Below are 21102 nucleotides of genomic sequence, written 5' to 3'. Positions count from 1 at the left end.
CTAATTCAGTCGCATTAGTTGTCTCGCTCTGATAACAGTCACAATTAGGCGTGTCTAATTGCTGACCAGAGACCCGGGGCAGAGCGGTGCCCGCGGCAGCTGAGGAAATCAAGCCCAGCTGCGTTCGGGCACACACACAACACATAACATGTATGTATGTATGTATGTATGTATGTACGATATGATAATCCCCATAGAAAAGCTGGCGGATCAAAACGACCCACTGGGCATTGCATGGGTTTAATTGCACTCTCGATGCTTTTGCTGGCGATTTGTTTTTGTTGCCGTTTCGTTTTTGTTTTTGGTTTTTGCTTTTGCCTGCGTTAATGACAAAAATGATGAAGAAGAAGCAGCAGCAGCTGCAACGGCGGCGAATTTCAATGAATTTGCTTTTGTTGTCGCCCACTTTTTCGCTTTGCTGCTGCTGCTGCTGCTGTTGTTGTTGTTGTTGTTGTCGCCATGTTTAATTGAATTTCGGTTTTTCGACTCAAAATTACACACAAAACGAAAGCTTTTCCATGTGCATGCACGCATGTACATACACACATGCATACAAACATGCATATGTACATGCATGCATACAAACATGCATGTATGCATGTATGCGTATATATATTTAAATAAAATACTACCATAGCCATATCAGCCAACATTTTTTGATCTCTGATTTGCGGCCAAATAGATTCCTTAAAAAAAAAAAAAAAAAAGTAATAATAAGCATAAAACAGGTTCCAAACCGGTTTGCGAGCTGGATGCGCTCTTTCAACTGGGCTGTGATAACAACAAGCCGGCTGGCCATTCGATTCTCTAGTCTCTTTAGCTGGCCGCCCGATCGACCACAACGGTCTCCACTGTCTCACCAGCCGGCGTCGCAGTCGCTGGAACGGAACGTGCTCCGCCGCCATTCTGGGCATTATGGCCATTCGGATTGTTTGGGTCAATGGGCGGCAGACCGACCAGCTTTTCGCTCTCGCGCCAAAGCCAGTCGGCGGTGTCCATGTCACGGCCCCAGGGTACCAGTGGATAGCGCATACAGTCCGCGTAATAGTTGCCCGTGGTGCACTCCAGAGCGGGATCTAGCGCCAGACGAAGCGAGGTCTGGGCGCCGGCACGCGGCGTCTTAAACAAATAGAGCGACATAAACTTGAGCATGTTCCTTGTCCAGTTGGCGCCCGAAAAGTGGCGATTCAGCTCAGTGCGCACCAGGCCCGGATGGCAGCAGTTGACCGTAACGCCCGTGCCCTGCAGCAGCACGGCCAGTTTCCGTGTGAACAGTATGTTCGCCAGCTTGGACTGGGTGTAGGCGCCAAAGAATTTACCATACTTGCGCTCGCTCATCAGATCCTCGCGGTTGATGCGCCCAAACAGATACGCCGCCGAGGTGACCACCACAATCCGGCTGGGCGCCGCCTGCTTGAGCCGATCCAGCAGCAGATTGGTGAGCAGAAAGTGGCCCAAATGATTGACGCCCAACTGCTGCTCATAGCCGTCGGCGGTGAGAGTACGCGGACAGGCCATGACGCCGGCATTGTTGATCAGGATATCGAGGCGCGTCTCCTCGGCCTTGAAGCGTGCCACAAAGTTGCGCACCGACTCCAGCGAGCCGAGATCCAAGCTGCGATTGAACAGCTGCTGGTTCTGTGTGCGATCCATGATCTCGATGCGGGCTGCCTCGCAGCGTGCCGGATCCCGGCAGGCCATGTAGATCTTGGCGCCTCGCCGCGCCAGCTCCAGCACCGTCTCCTTGCCAATGCCCGTGTTGCAGCCGGTGACGATGACCACCTTGCCATCGATGCGGTTCGGTTTGCGGTACATCGGACCCAGAATGATCTTGCGCAGCAGCCACATGACAAACGCAATGCACAAGCCGATCAGCAGCAGGAGCACCAGCCAGGCCCAGATGCCACGAAAGCAGAGCGCCTTCTCGGCTGCCTCGGCGGTTGGGTCGTAAACAGTCCTCGTTGTCGTGGGCGTGGCAGCCTCCGACATAGCTAGAATACGGCGTTAAGAGCTGTGCGTGTGTGTGTGTGTGTGTGCGTGTGTGTGGGAGCGTCAGTTGGTGGCTGCAATCGGGATTGGGGGAATGGTGGGAGGTGCCTGCGGGCGAGAAGAATAGTTTGACCATAATATAGCAACAAGTTTATCGATAACAGATTTATTGATCGATTTTCTTTATAAGTGCCAAAAATCCTAGAATCAAGTTCGATTAAGTTAGTTAATAAGCGTTAAGGTGCCGCCCGTTATGGGCTATTTAGCGACATCTAAATATCTATTGATAGATACATTTTCATTATAAAGCGTGAAATTCCTGCTTAGGTTATAACAAGGCACAAATATATTTATTATTTATCGAGACACTTACTCAAACATACAAATCTTTCTTTTTTTCTTTTGGTTTGTTTAATTATTGACAATTTCGAACGATAAACTTGTCATCGATTTGTTATCGACATTTTTAAAAACTTATTGCAACTAGAACATTCAATTCGACTTGAAATTAACTCAAATTTAACGGCTTAGTTTTATTAAGCGCCAAACCTTTGCCCAGGCATATTTATCGATAACATTTAAAGTCGAGCTTATGTTTGCAAATCATTCCAAAAAAAAAAACGACAGAAAATACTTTCGAAATATTTGTAAACACCTGACGAATCTCTTACTTGCCAAATTTGACGATGACCCAACTCTTTGCCTTCCTCTCTCCTTCCTCACGCGCCAATTTCACACATTTAATCGACAACAACAACAACAACAACAGTTACAATGGCTTTCGTTAAGTTGAGCACTTGACGAATGCTGTCGGCTATCTCTTGATCTGTGTACGCGCGCGCGCGTGTGTGTGTGTGTTTGTATGTGTGTGGAACTGCTTCTTGGAATTGTCTTTCTGCGCCTGCTCTTGTTACCGTTGCGTCCAAGCTTCTCGCGCGATCTTAACCAACTGAAACCGACTTCAACTCCCGTTGGCTCTGGCTACAGCTGAGCTGCTAACACGTCCAAATAACCTGAATATAATTTTGAGCGGCGACGCCGTCGCCTTTGCTGGCGTCTGTTATTAATATAAGTTTATGCATGTGCATGCGTCGCAGTCGACGTCGCAGTCGCCGTCGCAGTCGCACTACACTCCGGCTGGGGACAGACCAACATGGCCATAGAAGCCGCAACGGCTGCTGCCTGTTATTCCCATTTTTGTCGTTGTTGTTGTTGTTGTCGTAAATTTCTTTTTGCTCTTCTCTTGAATTATGCTTTCGACTTTCACTTTAAAGCGATTTTTTTTCGCTTCGCTGCCAGCGTCGACGCTACCGTTGAACAATTTTTTTGCATTCCGTTTTATTTGGTTGTACACGCTCTTCGGCTTGTTTGTTTTGATTGTGGCCGCCGCCGCTCTCTCAACCTGTCGATCTCTCTCTCTCTCCCTCCCTCTCTCTCTCTTGCTCATATCCCAATTGTTGGGCAGGGCTCGACACATGTAAATTAGGCTCTTGCAAGTATGCGGACTAGTTAATGCTCTACACTTGCACAAAAGGTATTTTAGTTTTTGTAGAAAATATTACAAAAATTTTGTACGCGGAGCATAAAACATTAAAACATTTGAAGTTTATAATGTGAACAGTTATGCCCGGGAATAAACTGTTTTTTTTCATCATAACCTCAAAATATTTGTTCAAAAACCGATTTCTCGCAAATTGCACTTGTTAAACTGAGCATTATTATTATAATAATATTCGCAGGATTTCTGTCTATGCATCTACTTGCTACAACAAGGGTACGTCTAAACATTTTCTAAGAAAACGAACAAGAACAAGGCTGTCTTCGGCACGCCGAAGATCAAATACCCTTGCAGACCCAACCTTCTCAGAATGCTCATAGTGCTTTGTCCGGCACAGATATCTTTAGAAACAAAAGAGGGTCTTAATCAAAAACCCAGTTTTCGACCAATCGTTCCTATGGCAGCTATATGATATAATGGTCCGATCTAGCTGGCTTTGACATATGTGCTGCGTGCAACAGAAAGGACTTCTGCAAAGTTTCATAAAGAAAGCTTCGCATAGAAGCAGACAGACGGACAGTCGGACAATGGTTATATTGACTCGGCTCTTGATACTGATCAAGAATATATATATATATACTTGATGGGATCGGAGATGTTTTCTCCCTCGATGCGTTACACATTTCACGACAAAATTATAATATCCTCTGCACGGGTATACAAAAAGGGACTATGGTTGAGTCATGGGAAATTGTAGGACTCAAAACGTTCTACGCTATGAGGGGCTTTAGGGGTTTTGATATTGGATACCTAATCAAAAGTGGCTTTAAGAGCATATAATTGTATCTGTCCAATATTGACTGCTGAAAATCTTTCACCTGCATTCCGTTTTCCTTGCCTTCTGAGTCCCATCCCAAAACCTGGCCTTGCCCAGGCACATCCCCCAATCACTGTCCTCCCATTCGATTATTCAATCAACGATTTAGGCGTCGGACCACATTGTAATGTTGGTTGCATGCCGTTTTGCTGGGCTCAAGCCCACAAGCTTCTCGCTCTCGCGCCAGAGCCAGTCGGTGGTGGCCACGTCACGTGCCCTGGGCACGAGCGGACAGCGAACACAGTCCGCGTATAGGCAACCCGTGCAATTGGCCAATGCCGGATCCAGGGCCAAATATAGCTGAGTCTGGGCCCCGGCACGCGGCGTCTTAAAGAAATAAAGTGAGAGCACACTAAGGGTGTTCAGGAACCAGCGCGGAGCGACAAAGTGCCGATAGAGATCCGTGCGCACCAGGCCCGGATGGCAGCAATTGACCGTAACGCCCGTGCCCATCAGCATCATGGCCAGCTTTCGCGTGAACATCACATTGGCCAGCTTGGACTGGGTGTAGGCGCCCAACAGGCTGCGATAATTGCGCTCGCCCATCAGATCCTCGCGGTTGATGCGCCCGAAGAGATGCGCCAACGAGGTGACCACCACAATGCGGCTGGGCGCCGCCTGCTTGAGCCGATCCAGCAGCAGATAAGTAAGCAAAAAGTGACCCAAATGATTGACGCCCAACTGCTGCTCATAGCCGTCGGCGGTGAGAGTACGCGGACAGGCCATGACGCCGGCATTGTTGATCAGGATATCGAGGCGCGTCTCCTCGGCCTTGAAGCGTGCCACAAAGTTGCGCACCGACTCCAGCGAGCCGAGATCCAAGCTGCGATTGAACAGCTGCTGGTTCTGAGTGCGATCCATGATCTCGATGCGGGCTGCCTCGCAGCGTACCGGATCCCGGCAGGCCATGTAGATCTTGGCGCCCCGGCGCGCCAGCTCCAGCACCGTCTCCTTGCCAATGCCCGTGTTGCAGCCGGTGACGATGACCACCTTGCCATCGATTCGGTTCGGTTTGCGGTACATCGGACCCAGGATAAACATACGCACTAGCCACAATACTAACCCCATGGCCACTCCGATGAGCAGGGCCAATGCACATTGCAGCCAGAAGTCTTCAAGGCAGATGCCCAGGTCGAATGTTAACGGCATTGGGTGGCCAACTGTGGTATTCAGCTTCTCCATGACTGAAGAGCGCGTTGCGAATAAAATGTGAAAAGCGTTTGACTATTTAGTTATTGTCGGCGCCCAACGTGGGCGCATAATTTATATAAAATAATAGAAAATTACCGAATTAGCCTTCAAAGTGAATTTTCTTTGATATTGATTCAATGATAATTAAAAAGATTGCCTACTGGGCGCTAAGTCTGGCTCTGGCCACTTTATAAGGTCACGAATTCAATTAGGACTGTCCAGAATTCGAGGTGCTGCCGTCTTTTATATGCCGCCCAAAAGGCTAATTTTTAGCGATGCGAAGCGCTAATGATTTTCAGCTGGTAAAGTTTTCACCATTAATGCGTGCCATTAAAAATGCATTATAATTTTTGAGTTAACTACAAATATTTCTGCAATTGCACTTATGAATCATGTACAATAACCAGCTCCAGCATAAAATCCTGCCTTCAATTTGTACTCGATGAGATAACGAGAGCTGCTGCTAATCCAATCGCATCTTTTCTTTTTTTTTTTTTTTTTTTTTTTTATAAAAATTTCCCAATTGTGCACTGCACCCAAGTTGGCCAAAGTAGTTGGGCCATCAGCTTATTGCTAACGAGGGTTCAGCCGATTAAAAGGAAACGCCATATGTTCAGTCGGATAGCGGGAAACTGGGGAATGTGGCTAATGTGGGCTGTGGGAGAGTTACCATGGGCCAAGGGTTCGAAATTAATTAGTAATAAATCGCATTGAAGTCAACGAATCTATTGGAAAAATATAATAAGCATTATCTGTTTGGTTCGTTGGACACACTTGGATATAACTATTTCTGGCGAAATTGTGTATGTGTAGGAAATTCAGCAGAAAAGTGATTCGTCATGCAGTTGGGCTTATGGATCGCAGTGAGTCTTATAGATAAATATTTAACAGGGGGTTATCTAACTTATCTAGTTATTCAAGTGCACTTAGTTTAGTCTCAATTAGGTCTTTGTTGTCCTTTAAATAACAAAGTAAATCGAATGCGTCTATTCGATAAATAATGTTGGGGTTTAAATACGTATTTACCGTTAAGTAGACTTTATTTGCATTCCTATGAACAATGGCTGTTTCATCTTGCTTAGCAAAGCTTATTGTCTCGAAACTGTCAACAAATTGGTTGGGGCATGTTTAATGGCCCAAAGAAAATGTTTTCTATTGGTTAAGAACAATAGAGGAATCCGTTTAAACACAAAATCAATAAGCACAAGAGCCGTGAAACGTGCGTACACGCAGTTAAATGTCCTTGACACGGACATGGGCACGGACACGGGCACGGACACGGACACGGACATGACCATGACAGGGAAGTGGAAAAGTTTGGCGTGGTGCGGGCTGTGGGCTGCGGGGCCTCAACTTGTCATCTTTGCCGGCACAGACGAGCGAACCTCGAAAATGCCTGTCAATGTTGTCGCCGCTGTGGCTGACGTGAGTTTTGGCATGTAAGCAGGGAGACAGACACACACACACACACACACGCACAAGGAGAGAGATTTGGAGACGGAGCGAGAGAGTTGCGCATAGGGCGAAACTTTGTCTAGGTCAGGATAACGGGGCTTTGTTAAATCGATGGGCATATCAGGAAAGCAACCACCTCATAACTAGTTCGCACTCGCTTCGACACCCTCCCCTGGCCACAAACCTGTTCTGGCCAATTGTTTTGGGAATTTTCCATTGCATTATTTGTTTTGCGTTGCGGTTAACGCTGCACAAAAACCCATTACTATATATATTATTTTTTGCTGTCATTTGGCACATTTTGCGCCACTGTGCAAAAGCGCTCCGCCTAATGCGTCCGTGATCCTTTGCGTTCGCTGCCATCCGTTCTATTTGCCATGCACTTATGTGTACTTAATAACTTACTCCTTATTGCTGGCTAATTTGCTTATTCCGAGCAGCATCCGTTCATTTGAAATGGCCACGCCCAATGCGCTGCATGTCAACTGCTGCTATCCACTCGATACATCCTTCAACGCCCGCCCGCACGCGTCGCGCCTGGCCCTGGTGGCGTCTGTGACGTCAATGCAAATCAGCAGGGCGGGCAAGTGGGATATGTAAGAATATCGTAAACATAAACACACACACACATACACATACACAGGCACTCGCGTTTGTTTTTCTATTCAGTTTTTGGCAACAGGCAGTTGTATCCGCTGCCGCTTCACCTTGATCTTTGGCCGGTCTGTAAACAACAAGTTGAAGATGCCAAAACGCAAGAGACGAAAATAAACCAATTAATGGAGGCAACTGTACATTGGAATTGGCATGCTCCAAGTGCAATTTCTATACATACATACATACGTACATATGTACATATGTATTTATTTACATGTTTCGTTTAGTTTTTGGTGGTTTGCTCATTTTCGTTAAATTGCAGCGCGTGCAATTATAGACAATTGCCGACACTCACACATACATGCACACGCACATCAGCATCAAATGGAAGACAACAAAAAAAAAAAATGGAACTTAAAGCGGCGACTGAAAGACGCCGTCGCATGCAAAGAGGGGGGAGAGAGAAAGAGCATGAATGCGACTGTGAGTACGCATGAACTTAACGACACTGGAAAGACAACTCAAGTGAACAAATTTGGGGTAGGGGTCAGTGTCGTCGTGTTTAAAGTGCATTAGCATAACTACGTCACAGCGCTGCAAAAATATGTAGGCGTATATGTGCGTCTCTCTGTGTGTGTGTGCGAATGTGTGTGTGCGAATGCGTGCTATTTCTTTTGGCTGGCCAAATCGAACGGGATAAAACGAGAAATTGTTTATTAACTCATAATTGGTGAATTGAACGAAGCACGCGCAACACATACATACACACATACATATATATATATATATATATGCGGTTAGCATTGATTGGCGAATGTCGTGCGGTGGGATGTTGCAGGATCGAGGGGGAGAGGTGGGTTGCGTTGGCTAGTGTGTTGCAGCTTGTGCCAATGAAAACCTGTTGCCATTTGTTGTTGTCTCGCAAAAGGCGACGAAAAATCAAGCAAGCAGCTGCCCGACATGCTGGCACGACTGACAGTTACCTCGTAAAAAATAAATACACTGCAGCTACTTTTCTATCTAGCCTAAAACAAAATATTAACTTACATTTTCTTTGACAGGCGTCCATAGCCCTTGTCTCGCTTATGCAGTTGTTGAGTGTGTGACCGCATTTTTTTTTTTTGGATTGGAAAACGCCAAATTTTCGACATCTGGCAATATTTACAAAAGCAGGCAAAGTAAGCGCAAATAAGTGTGAGACAATATGCAAAGTCTAGCAAATTGGCAAGTTAGAAACTATATATGTATATATGTTTGTAATTTGATCGATCAAGGAGCTTGTTGCCTTTGCAGTCGAACAAATGTGGCCTACTGAACGCAAACGAATTAAAGTTTGCTAAAATTCCGTTCGAGCATGTCGAAGATCAAGCGATATTTTACAAAAAAGAAGGAGGAGGTCGCCTTCAGGCTTCGACTGCGCAGCGGCATGGGCCAGGGACGACAGCTGAACGCGGCCCAGCCGTACGCAACGCCCAGCATTCTGCGGCGCATCCGGGCTGCCCATGTGCCGCCCCAGCGCCAGCAGCAGCACGTTGAGACGAGCGCCGCCGCCGCGAATCTCGTCCTGCTGAGCATGATGCGCAAGTATAGTTGGTCTGAGGCAGCGGCAAGGCCGCAGCGTGAAGCTATCAAGGTGCTGCCCACCATGTCCTCGACGGGGGAGCAGCAGGAGCTAGCCTGCGAGGGTGTGTTCTTTCGCTGCCCAGAGCTGAGCACGGAGGTGCTGACCAAGCAAGCGTGGCAGCTGAAGATCAAGAACATGCTCCAGCGACAGCTGGAGCACGAACGTGGCCTGGCCGGCTGCCTAATCATACGCAATTGCAATCCCACGGAGCAGGCCGACGAGTGTCGAGATGCACTCGTCCAGTATTTGGAGAACATTATCCAGAGTCCAGACCAGGAGCAGTTCTCGAAAATCCGCATGTCTAATACCATATTCAATGACAGGGTGCGTTACGTGAATGGCGCCCTCGATGTGCTCCATGCGGCTGGCTTTGATGAAGTCGCCATCAATGGGCAGCCATTTCTGGTCTGGAGCAAGGAGCGCATTGAACTGGATCTGGACATACTGGTGGAAACTCTAAAGCACACACAGCCCATCAAACTAATATTGGATCGCAAACCCAAGGTGTTGCAGCCCGTGCAGGCGATTCCCGTTCAGCTGCCCGACGACTTCTATCGCAGGTCGGCGAAGGACACCATCGAGGGCAGCCAAATGCCGATGACCGGGACGATGCGGCAGTGCATCTATAGCCACACCCTGATACGCATCAAATTGCCCAATGGACTGTATCTGCAGGGCACCTTCGATGTCAACGAGAAGGTTTCCGTTATTTTTGATTTCGTGCGATCCTGCCTGTCGGATGAGACCCTTCCGTTCGACTTGGCGGGCAAACTGAACGCCGGCGACATGGACAAGACCCTGTACGATTGCAAGCTGGTCCCAAATGCCGTGCTGCTCCTTACGGTGCCGGGCCTGGACGATGCGCTGGCCATTGGCGTCTCCTTCCTAAAGGAGCAGCTGCAGCAGCAGCAGCAGCAGCTCTTCTAGGGAGTTCCTTTTATATTTTTATACTCCATTCTACACACACACACACACACGCACACACACGCACATACAAGCAGCAAGCAGACACACACACGCCACCCTCCACATGGCCCGTTGCCGAATATTTCCATTTGGATCTTGTCCATTTCGTCAAATCGATCGAAAATTGCAAAACAAATAAAGCTTCATTGGCAGCAAAAGCTTTATTAATGTCGAACTAGGCTGCAAGCTGGTTCAAACCCGCAACATTAACATGAACCTTTTCAGCAAATGAATAGAATATTTGTATTACAAATTTGTAGAGATAAAACGGGCCAAGGATCGATCAGCTGCACCGGGCCTCATTTCCATCCAAAATGTTTCTCCCGATACTCCTTTCTGTGCACACCCCCCCTCTACCCTCTCAGACCATGCGACATGCCTCTAGATTGAGAACAGGACTATATATGGGTTAGATGCTTCACACAGCCTGTTGCATACATTTGCAGCAAACCTGTATACCCATTGTCAGGCGTGCGCGTCGAGTACAGGGTATGCAAGTGGCGAGCACTGACAACCGACCTCGACCGCGCCGTAAATTAGCGAATAGAATCGAAGCAACTGAAATGTAACAATAACCACAACAACAACAACAACAACAACAACAACAACAACAACAAGTCTTTAGCCCGTGTCAAGGGCAACCCAATTTGTTATTGTGCATGTTGTGAGCGTCAGAGAGAGCGCGGGCAACACAGAGCGTGTGCGAGCGAGAGGGCAAGCGAGTGGGAGCATGCGAACGCAAGTGACAAAGAATAAAACAAGAAAAAGCGTAAATATGAATGGACGGGCACACCGTGCTGGGGGAGTGGAGGAGGGGGGGGGGCGGTGTTACGAAATGGACGCGTGTTTTTATGCTGTTCTGTGTGGGCGTGGCGCTGCATGCGCGTGTGCCGGCCGGCGTGGGGGAGGGGGGGGCGGGTAGCCTGGCGAAGGCGGAAGGGGGGGGAGGGAAGCTGCTGTGCGAAATGCAATTTCATTTTTAATTAGCGCCACGAAGACGCGTTGCACAATAAGCAGCATCAATTTCACAAAAGCATACGTAACAATATTGACAGCGCACACGCCCGCCCACACACACACACACACACGCACACACACACACACACACGCACACATGCTGTGTTATATAAAGTTTAATTCGCAGCGAATGGATTGCAGATTTCATTAGATGCATTCGATTTGGCAGTGTTTGATGGAGCATGAAATGCAATCCGATGAAACCAATCGGAAATATATATATATATATATATACATATATATATGTGTGTGTGTGTGTGTGTGTGTGAATTGCTCAATGGCAGCAAATTGAGATGTTGCAAGCCAGTAAAGCTGCTGCGGAATTCTTTCATTGTGATCGAGCTGATCGCTTCGGCGCGGCAAGCCGAAGATGGCATACCCTAACGCCTAAATATTTATATATATATAGTTCGACGATATAGATAAGAATGTGCTCATGTTTTGAGTTGCTGTTGCTAATGGACAGCTATACGACGATATGGTCATTCGATGCGGGTGCCTTCGACTGGCCTAACTCCAGATGGCGCAGTTCAGGACAAAGGCGCCATACTCTCTGTTAGGGTATACAAAACTTCGACTATACGTTAGTTATTTTGCGTATATATATATATGGTTTTTTTCGTTTCGTTATTTGACGTAATTTATTTTATTTACATTTTTGTAACTTTTAAGTAAATGAACGTCTCAGTTTTTGTGGCTGTAGCGAATGCGCCTTAGGATTGCGCCAGCTTGGAGAGTCTTAGTGTTTTTTTTTTTACTGCCTTCAAAATGCATCTGAATTGTCGAACAACACAGAAGAGCATTAACATTGAATGCGACTGCAAAGCGGGTTTGAACCGTGCTGGTTCTAACTCGCAAATTCTCTTGCTTACAATTAACTGGAAACCCTAACCGAAACGTTTGAATGCATATTTATATGCAAACCTTAAATGCTTTAATATATCAAATATATTTAATCAATAAAATATTACGTATACGACATGTCGTATTTTAATAAATGTACTTTTTCTAACAAGTATTCGCCAAATGTATCGAAGCGCTTTCCATTATTCAATTTATGGAGTCGAAAAATACGGCATATAAATCAAAAGCTGACATTTATGAGTGCAGAACATGGCATATGTGTATGGCAGTCAGATGGTATATGGCGCTATCTGCTATATATTTCACATAAGTCTTTATTTTCATACCCTGCACCCGTGGAAAATGTCCAAATGGGGTATAATGTGTTTGTGCAAATGTATGTAACAGGCAGAAGAAAGCATCGACGACACTATGAAGTATATATATACCTGATCAGCATCAAGAGTCGAGTCGATCTAGCCAGGTTCGTCTGCTGCCTGTCCGTCAGATCTCAGAGCCTATAAGAGCTAGCGACTTGACGTGTTAGCTGTAGGTCCTTCTAGATAATCGATAATCGATAACTTGTCCCGCCTACAAGTAATCGATAGCAATCGATCTAGCTAGCGAAACTTAACCTGTAGCTTCCCGAATAGTATATAGATTTGCATTCGTTGCTGGAAGCAGCGGGTTCAGGGTGTTCCCCTAGTCGAGAGCACCCGACCAGAATCTCTTGCATGTTATTTTACTGTCATGTGAACTTGAAATATGCCAAAACCAAAACTGGATCGAACCGGTTTCGCGCGCCATGTCCATGACAATCGATAAGAAAGCACTGATAAACACACACACACACACACACACACACACACACGCACACAGAACAAATATTCGAAATATCTATTGTTTTTTTTTTTTTATCTACAAATGCCTTGCACTTGCACTTGTTTATAGAAAATAAAAAAAAAACAATTCAATTCCAATTTCTTGATATGACTAATTGAATGACAACAACAACAACAACAACAACAACAACAACAACAAACGCAGTTAAGATTGTTACGTTATTTGTAGAGTCGCGAGAAATCTCGTAGCCCCCAGCCCAAAGTCCATTTCTCGGATCATTTATGCCTCTCGGCGCATCTATTTTTAGACTTTCGACTCATTTCGCGACAATTTTTATTGCTGCTGCTGTTTATTTATTTTTTTTTTTTTTTGGCACCGAATTGAAATTGAAATATTTAAGCGTCGACTAGGTTTGGCTTGTTGTATGCCCTATGTCGGCCCTAGAAAATTGGACAGATTTTATTTCTAGAAAGTTTTCAAACAACAATCGAGAATCTTTAGTTTTTATGATAATATTTTCGTACTCAATCCATATTGATTTCCATATAAAGTATTTCAAACTATATAGATAATATATATATAGATATGTGGGGAAAAATGTCTGGCCCAAGTTCTTGTATGCTTAACAAACCGTACAATAAATTACTTAAGCCTTAAGCACATAGTAAATAGGTATTTGTAAATACCCTGTAAATTTGCATACTCAGCTGTTGTATGTGAACTATTTTGGTCTTTAGTTCAACGATTTGGTTTTCCTCAGACAAATAGTCACAGTTTGCATTGGCTTGCCCGCCAATACAATGAAAGTACTTCAAGCCACACACACGTTTTCTAGGGTATTTCAGTTAGCATATATTGACAATTTGTTGCTTTCCAAGGCGCTTCAGTGTGCTGAAATAATACCAGAAAAAGAATACTCCACCTGCAGAGCTTTCAGGGTGCACATTCGTCGTATAAATATTTTACAGGGTATCTGCTGTGCTCAAACCACTCGAGCAATACAATTTTTGCTCCAATTAATGCACAAGAATCGGACAAACAAGCTTGATTTATTGGTTAATACGCTAAGCGCAGTTTTTTTTTTACCCATTTTACAGGGTATTCGCTGAAGAACAATAATAGGCACACTTCAATATTTGATGCAGAGTCCAAAAAACCTTACTAACGACTGCAAAGCGTATAATACACCGCTTGGACAAGTTTTACAGGGCATCGCGCAAACAGAAGCGCTAACAGCCTAGTGGACTTTGCTTACAACTAATTTACAGGGTATCTCATTTGCTTCAATAAGCAAATATACATACATTCATACACAAAGACAAGTTCTACAGGGCATCGCTCAAACAAAAGCGCTAACAGCCTAGTGGACTTTGCTTATAACTAGTTTACAGGGTATCTCATTGACCCAAATATACAACATTCATATACAAAGACAAATTTTACAGGGTATCTCATAGAAGCAAATATACATACATTCATACACAAAGACAAGTTCTACAGGGCATCGCTCAAACAAAAGTGCTAACAGCCTAGTGGACTTTGCTTATAACTAATTTACAGGGTATCTCATTCAGTTGGCAATTCAATAAAGTATCAGCGAGAGAGAGAGCGCGAACTTATTTAAGTGAAAGCTTCACAAAAATCGGACTTCAAGCACCGAAATTCTTGAAGAATGCACTTCCATGCATTTAGCTGAAGCTGGAGGGTATCCTAGAGGGTATCCTGCCAGTCGGTCGCTCTAACTCACATGTTTTTGTCATACGTATTGATGTTGTTTGGGCGCCTTTGCTTTTCCGCATGCCGCAATAGTCAAAGAAAGCGGCTGATCGCATGAGAAGAGGGGTGGGGAAGTGGGGTATATTATGTGGCTGGCGCCCAACGCATATGCTGCGCATTTGGCATGCATTCAGTCAACCTTTATATCCGTACACCCCCGCCCCCCCCCCTTCCCTCTACCCACCTGTGTGCTGCTGTGTGTTGAGCTCGGTGGCGTGCAACACAAGGAAAACCCAGTCAAATTATAGAGCTAAAACATTGTTCTACTGATTACATATGTATATTATTCAAATTGTGTTTTAATCATTTTTTGTTTTTGCTGTTGTTGTTGTTGTTGCTGTTATAAAATAAAGCGCTAAACATTTATATATTTATATATATATTTTATATATGTGTATAAACAACAATAAAAAAAAAGTTTGATAATTAATAATATGTGTATAGGTACAAATGTTGCGGTATTTATAATATACCAAATATTATATGTATATATATATATATATATGTATATGTATGTATGTATGTATATATAGAATTATATAATGTATTTTTGTCAAGTCTGTTTCATATTTTGTTTATCATCAGCTCTGTTTTGTTTCGTTTTGTTTTGTATTTTGCTCGCAACAGTAAATAAATATGTATATGTATTTATATAACTTGATATATAAATATGCATGTATACATATATTGTCATTAAATTGCGCTTAAATTTAACATTTTAATTTTGTTTTCAACTGTTCCTCTTTCTTTTTTTTTTTTTTTTTTTTTAGCAAATTCTTTGTTTCTATTTTTAGTGTCTTTTGCTACTCGTTTTGTGTGTGTGTGTGTGTGTTTCTTGTTGTTGTTGTTGTTGTACAATGCAATTGGCAGTTGCAAATTTGTCTCATTTAAATGGTTCTTTGTCTCTTTCTAGCGAAACCGTTATGCTTAATGCTAAGCTGCGTGTTTTCCTCTATGGTTTCTCTTGTTGTATATGTAGGTTGTGTGTGTGTGTGTCGGTGTGTGTATGCGCGTGTTTGTCTCTCTGTGTGTGTGTGCATGTCTGTTTGTGTGGAAGCCTTTTTTTTCACTGTTTCACGAACTTTAAGCACATGTAAATACATATAAATATATTTGTGTATATATGCATGTAAATATAATTAGTTAACTAAGATATATATATATATATATATATATATAAATCAATTTGTTTATGTATATTTATATTGAAGGAAAACTTGTCTAAAATCCATCTTTACTTTTTGTTTGGTTTTTTCTTTTGTTTTTTTTTTTTTTTTTAAATAAAACTCAAAAAAAAAAAATAAAGTTGAAAAAAAAAAAATAGTTTAACAAAACATTTGCAAACAGCTGGCAACTCATTCAACACGCCAAGGCCTTCTCGCTACCTGTTTTCCAATGCCTTTGGCTGTCGCCACCCAATTTGATTATTTGGCACATCTGGCAACGCCACTGCACGCCAGTGCGGTCGCCGCCGCAACTGCATTCCAAGCATTCCTAGCATTTCCAGCATTCGAATATCGTTTTCGAATTTGATCGTTTCCATTGCCCGTATGCAGAACGCTGCGCGCTTAGCCCGGCGACGAGGTGGAGCGGCGCAGTCGCAGCTTTAGGCGATTAATGCTGCCGCTGCCGCCGCTGCTGCAGCGACGACGACTGCGACGTATTGTATACGGACTGCTGGCGGTTAGATGCTCAGCGCTGCCGCCGCTGCCGTCCTGTGCATCGACATCATCAAAGTCCAGCTCAAGGGCAGCTGCGCCTGCGCCGACGTCGCCGCCTCCGCCGGCGCCGCCACCAGCAGTGACAGCGGCTGCGCCTGTGCCAAATGCTTGGCAGCAGCGCCTAAATCGTCGGCCCAAACGGCTGACGAAACCGGAACGCTGCGTTGTGCTGCCAGCGTCGCTGTCAAGCTGCGAGCTATTGTTGTTGTTATTGCCGCCGACGCTGCTGCCGCTGCCATTGTGGTTGTTGTTGTTGTTGTTGTTGCTGTTTTGGTTGTTGTTGCTGCTGCTGCTGTTTGTGTGTGAGACGCGTTCTCATGACCGCTTGCCGCTGTCCTTGCGAAAGGACTTGCGCAGCTTGTCAACCAAACGCAAATGGAATTTAGTATAATCGTTGTTGCTCTGCTCCGTCCGATGCTGCTGCACTGCGGCCGCTGCCGTTGCGGCCTGCGCTGCTGCCGCTGTCGCTGCCGACTGCGCGGCGGCCTGTGCAGCCGCTTGACGCTCCAGCGCCGAGGCGGTCTGCGTGCGGCTGGGCGGACTCGAACGCGTCGGCGACATCATAATGCCCTGCGACATTTGCACCATGGAGCCGCCGTGGGAGCTGCGGGAAGTGTTGCGCGTGAAGCCGCGAGAGCTGTGACAGCGCTGCATCTGCATGCGATGGGCGCCCAATTGGCCGTGCGACGGCGACGTCGCAAAACTCTCCGACTTGCATTCGGACACCTTGCGTCGACGTTGCTGCTGCTGCTGTTGCTGCGGCGCCTGCTGACCCGGTGTGCCCAAAGCGCTGGCCAGCGCTGTGGTCCCGTTGCCGCTGCTCACATTGGAGCACTCGGACGTTTTGCGGCTACGGGAGCGCGTGTCCTTATAGATATCATAGTTGTTCTTCATAACCGGCATCATGAAAGCCATTTCGTTGTTCTTGTTGTTTACGTTTTTCAAGCACAATCAAATATATATATATATATATATATATATGTACGTACACAGCCACAAATCGTGAACCCAAAAAAAAATTGCAACAAAAATCGGATTGCCAATCAAAACAATTCGCTTTCGCTTCTTCTGTTTTCTAGACGTTTCTATTTGTGTGCGCACAGTTGTTCTTTACCGTTTGCTTACGTTCACTGAACTGTTTGCTGCGATTCAAAAATGCATTTCACATGCAACTCAACTCGACTTTCGGTCTCTCTTCTGTTTGTATTATTCTTTTTGCTCGATTAGAAACTTTTGTAGCGTGCGCTGTACGTCCGTTCGGTGCGACTGCTGTATTGTATTTGAATCGTATTCAAAATGAACGCTGCAGATTTGACGCGGTCCGCTGTCGGAGAGCGTGACCAACATAGGAAGCGAGAGAACGAAAGAGAGCAGCATGCGCTCTCTTGCTACGTCATCATATAGCATTGCTTATGTGTGTGTGTGTGTGTGTGTGTGTGTGTATGGGGTTGAGAACTCTCAACTGTTGGACTTAACTTTGTGTGGTGGTGTCGTTGCTTGGGAAGGGATCGGAGGGGGAGTGGGTTTCCACATGCAATTGGGGTTGTTTATATTTTGAAGCTGACGATATTGATTATCAATATCGTTTCATTAATGAATTCGTCAAAAGCATGATTAAGTGAAATAATTTTATACACATATTTATATATATGTATCTATTTACACATACATACATACTTGATATTGTGAATTTAATGCACTTTCTGGCACATTAATATTATTCATTTTTGAAAATGTACGTGTCTACATATAGAAAACTTGCCGAAATGTTTATAATTTCTAAGCATTTTTAGGAATAATATAAATATTTAGGTATATATACGATATTTCATACTTACGATATTTACCAAATTTCTCTTATGCGCGATCATTCGTTACGTTTTTACGGTGTACAATTCACAGGCGACACACACACACACACAAACACACGCATACACATACGCGTTTATCTGTTGTATATTTTACGTATCCTTTGAATAGGTCAACTAAAGGAATGCAGTTTGTAGGCTTATGCAAAGTACGAACGAGAACGAGCGACAGCTTTTTTAAGTTTTTATTGTTTACTTTTTATTTGTAAAATATTACAAAGTGCAGTTAAGATTTTTAATTAGCGGACACAACAAACTGTAGATGCTGCTGCCTAAATTTGGCAATGCACAATTTAAGCGCTTCTAATTTTTTGAGCGCCATTGTTGCGGAGAGCGTGTCTGTGCCAGCACGTGAGAGGGAGAGAGAGAGAGAGAGGGAGAGAGAGAAAGAGCGTGAGAGCGCGCGTGCGCCGTTGTGCAAGTCAGTTGTGCCATGTGAATGTTTACACAGTGCGTTTAACGATAAGCGATACGCATCAAGTGTTGTAAGCTCCAGAGAAATAAAATTTCGCCTGATGGCATAATTGCAGGTGAAATATGCAGCGCTTATACGAATGTGTGTGCTTAACAATTATAATCATGACAAATTGACAACGGCAAGACGAGTATCAGAGTCAAATGCAAACATGCTAATTACATGGCCTATAGATATCATTGCTTATCAGTTTTACCGCATGCGACTTACCGGAATGAATACCTTTGCCAGTGTTATTTGCATTTGGTATCTGGACTTATGGCCCGCCCAGTTTAAGTAAATCAAACTATTGTTTTTTGAAATTGTTTTCTTTTTTTTTTTTCGGTCACTTTAATGAATAATTTTCAATTAATGTTTGTTTTTTTTTTGGGTTTTTTGATTTTTGGTTTTTTACTTTGGTTTTTTTTTTCCATTTTTGGTTTCTGCTGATTTTCTTGTTCACGTACTTAAGTATATCTATATGAATTGTTAAATAATGAAAGTGCATAAACTCGTATTTTTGACCTTTGACTTCAAACGTTTTTCTCTTTTGCATAGATGAAGGTTGAAATTGTTGTTTTTGTTTATTTCGTAACAATTTAAGTTGATTTTTGGTTTTGTTTATTCGATTTGAAATATTTGTTCTCTATTTAAATGCATTTTTTTTTAACAACAGTTTTGCTCTGCGCATTCGTATTTCGGGGCTTCCCTAACCCATTAATTTATCAGCGTTTAAAGTTCTCTCTTTTTAGTTCCGTTTAAGGTAATACAATAGCTTATAAAAAACATAACTTATACACAAACATATATATATATATAGGTATATATATATATAGGTATATAAACGTGTGAAGCATTAATAACCGTATGCCGAAAAAAGAAGAGTCAAAAAGTGGAAAGGAATCTATATAAATGTTTATAGTTATACAATACAATATACATATATATATATATATATATATATTGTTTACATTATTGTACAAATTTCTAACATTTTTATTATTATTAATTTTTATTTATTTTCATTTCATTTCAAGTGCATTTTGTGCTTGTTTTACGAGTTTAGATTCTACAAAAAAAAAAAACAAACAATCAAACAAACACTTTTCCTTAAGTTTTTCCAATTTTCTCATAAGATCCATACAAATATTGTATTTGAGTATTTCAGTGCCAAAAAAAAAGCTCCTCATTTTTGCACTGTTTTTGTTTTTAGTACATTTTAAAGTAGTATTTTTTTTTGTATGCGTATTTATTTCGTATTTGTATAATTTACCTAAATTATTATTATGCTTTTCTTTTCCGTTTCCGTTTTCGCTTCTTTCTCCTATTCTGTTTCCATTAAATGAATGTCCGTTGCGCTAATATCAATTTTGTATTTAAATACTAGCTAAAGATTTTTGTTTTCGTTAATTATTTGTTAGTTTTCATTTATAAAGTATGTTTTTTTTTTTTTAATGACAATCTGCCGTGGCATGCGGTTTACGTGATAAGTCGCAGTCGACTGCGCATGAACCCGCCGCTGGAATTGTGTTCAAGGAAAACTGGTTACGATTTGACAGATGAGCAATCCATCAGTTAATCGAAGTTCAATTATAATGTTATCAACAATAACATTAAAAAAAAAATAGGTATCATACAAAAACAAAAAAAAAAAAAAAAAAAATAGTCCAATATGAATAAGAATATACTCAACAACTAAACATAAATAATAAAAAAAAAAAATAAAAAAAAAAACGAATATAAATAACTAAACAAAATTAAATAAAAGTAATAATAAAAGACCAAAAATAATAAAGCAATAAATAAATAAATTAAACAAAATGATGCTTATTTTTATATAAGCAATAAAAAAATATTGAATACAAAAATGTAGCCAAAAAAACAATAAAAAATAAAACAATAAAAATAAAAAGCACAATAATAATAATAAAAATAAAAATAGTAAATTAAAATCAACAAAATGCTGGCAGTGGCTATTTAATTGTACATAATATTCTTGAATCGTAAGCTGGCCAGGGCTGCACTGCTAGTTAGCTAGTTATGCTAGGCTTGCCAGGGTTGCCAGGCTGCTAGTGAATGCAAGCAATAGACTAGGCTTAGGCGTACAGTTTGGGCATAGTTCTTTGCATTGGTGGGTGGTTATAAAGTACATATAGAGATGCTACCAAGGTTACCAGTTGTCAGTCTTCGGACTTGTTTTAAAGTTTCATAATAAGTATTATACGCACACATAAATCAACACACACACACACACACACGTGTGTGTGTGTGCTGCATATATGCTGTGCGAGTGCCACACCCACCCGCCTTGTTTGACTGTTGAGCTTTAACAGAATTGAGATATTTGATCTGAGCTAAATATGGGCAACAACTATGCAATACA

General features: G+C 43.0%; 4 protein-coding genes across 6 annotated transcripts; 1 reads left to right on the top strand and 3 right to left on the bottom strand.

Annotated features, from left to right (window-relative positions):
- Positions 1–256: 256 nt before the first annotated feature.
- LOC6633306 (retinol dehydrogenase 12) lies at positions 257–18253 on the bottom strand. 3 transcript variants are annotated; one of them, XM_015170226.3, is made up of 2 exons: positions 18236–18253; positions 257–2097 (listed from the first exon to the last, which is right to left on the bottom strand). In XM_015170226.3, exon 2 carries the CDS (start codon positions 1987–1989, stop codon positions 817–819), a length of 1173 nt encoding a protein of 390 aa, XP_015025712.1. In that variant the 5' UTR covers positions 1990–2097; positions 18236–18253; the 3' UTR covers positions 257–816. The 3 variants fall into 3 exon arrangements, with proteins under 3 accessions (XP_015025712.1, XP_015025711.1, XP_015025710.1); XM_015170225.3 differs by lacking the exon at positions 18236–18253 and adding an exon at positions 7416–7546; XM_015170224.3 differs by lacking the exon at positions 18236–18253 and adding an exon at positions 2661–3074.
- On the bottom strand, positions 3215–5601 carry LOC6633305 (retinol dehydrogenase 12). Its single transcript, XM_002057368.3, has one exon. It carries the CDS (start codon positions 5544–5546, stop codon positions 4470–4472), a length of 1077 nt encoding a protein of 358 aa, XP_002057404.1. The 5' UTR covers positions 5547–5601; the 3' UTR covers positions 3215–4469.
- LOC6633303 (UBX domain-containing protein 6) lies at positions 8896–10355 on the top strand. Its single transcript, XM_002057366.4, has one exon. The coding sequence runs from the start codon at positions 8962–8964 to the stop codon at positions 10156–10158; it is 1197 nt and encodes a 398-aa protein (XP_002057402.1). The 5' UTR covers positions 8896–8961; the 3' UTR covers positions 10159–10355.
- LOC6633302 (uncharacterized) lies at positions 15420–17688 on the bottom strand. Its single transcript, XM_002057365.4, has one exon. It carries the CDS (start codon positions 17310–17312, stop codon positions 16713–16715), a length of 600 nt encoding a protein of 199 aa, XP_002057401.3. The 5' UTR covers positions 17313–17688; the 3' UTR covers positions 15420–16712.
- Positions 18254–21102: the final 2849 nt, after the last annotated feature.

This window comes from Drosophila virilis, chromosome X (genome assembly GCF_030788295.1).
Source record: "Drosophila virilis strain 15010-1051.87 chromosome X, Dvir_AGI_RSII-ME, whole genome shotgun sequence".
NCBI classification, from domain to species: domain Eukaryota; kingdom Metazoa; phylum Arthropoda; class Insecta; order Diptera; family Drosophilidae; genus Drosophila; species Drosophila virilis.
Note: the sequence above shows the minus strand (reverse complement) of the source record. Positions and strands in the feature narration are given on the sequence as shown.

What these genes read in the sequence shown, in the direction of transcription:
- LOC6633306 (XM_015170226.3), bottom strand. Translation starts at nt 1,989, where the DNA reads ATGTCGGAGGCTGCCACGCCCACGACAACGAGGACTGTTTACGACCCA.
- LOC6633305 (XM_002057368.3), bottom strand. Translation starts at nt 5,546, where the DNA reads ATGGAGAAGCTGAATACCACAGTTGGCCACCCAATGCCGTTAACATTC.
- LOC6633303 (XM_002057366.4), top strand. Translation starts at nt 8,962, where the DNA reads ATGTCGAAGATCAAGCGATATTTTACAAAAAAGAAGGAGGAGGTCGCC.
- LOC6633302 (XM_002057365.4), bottom strand. Translation starts at nt 17,312, where the DNA reads ATGGCTTTCATGATGCCGGTTATGAAGAACAACTATGATATCTATAAG.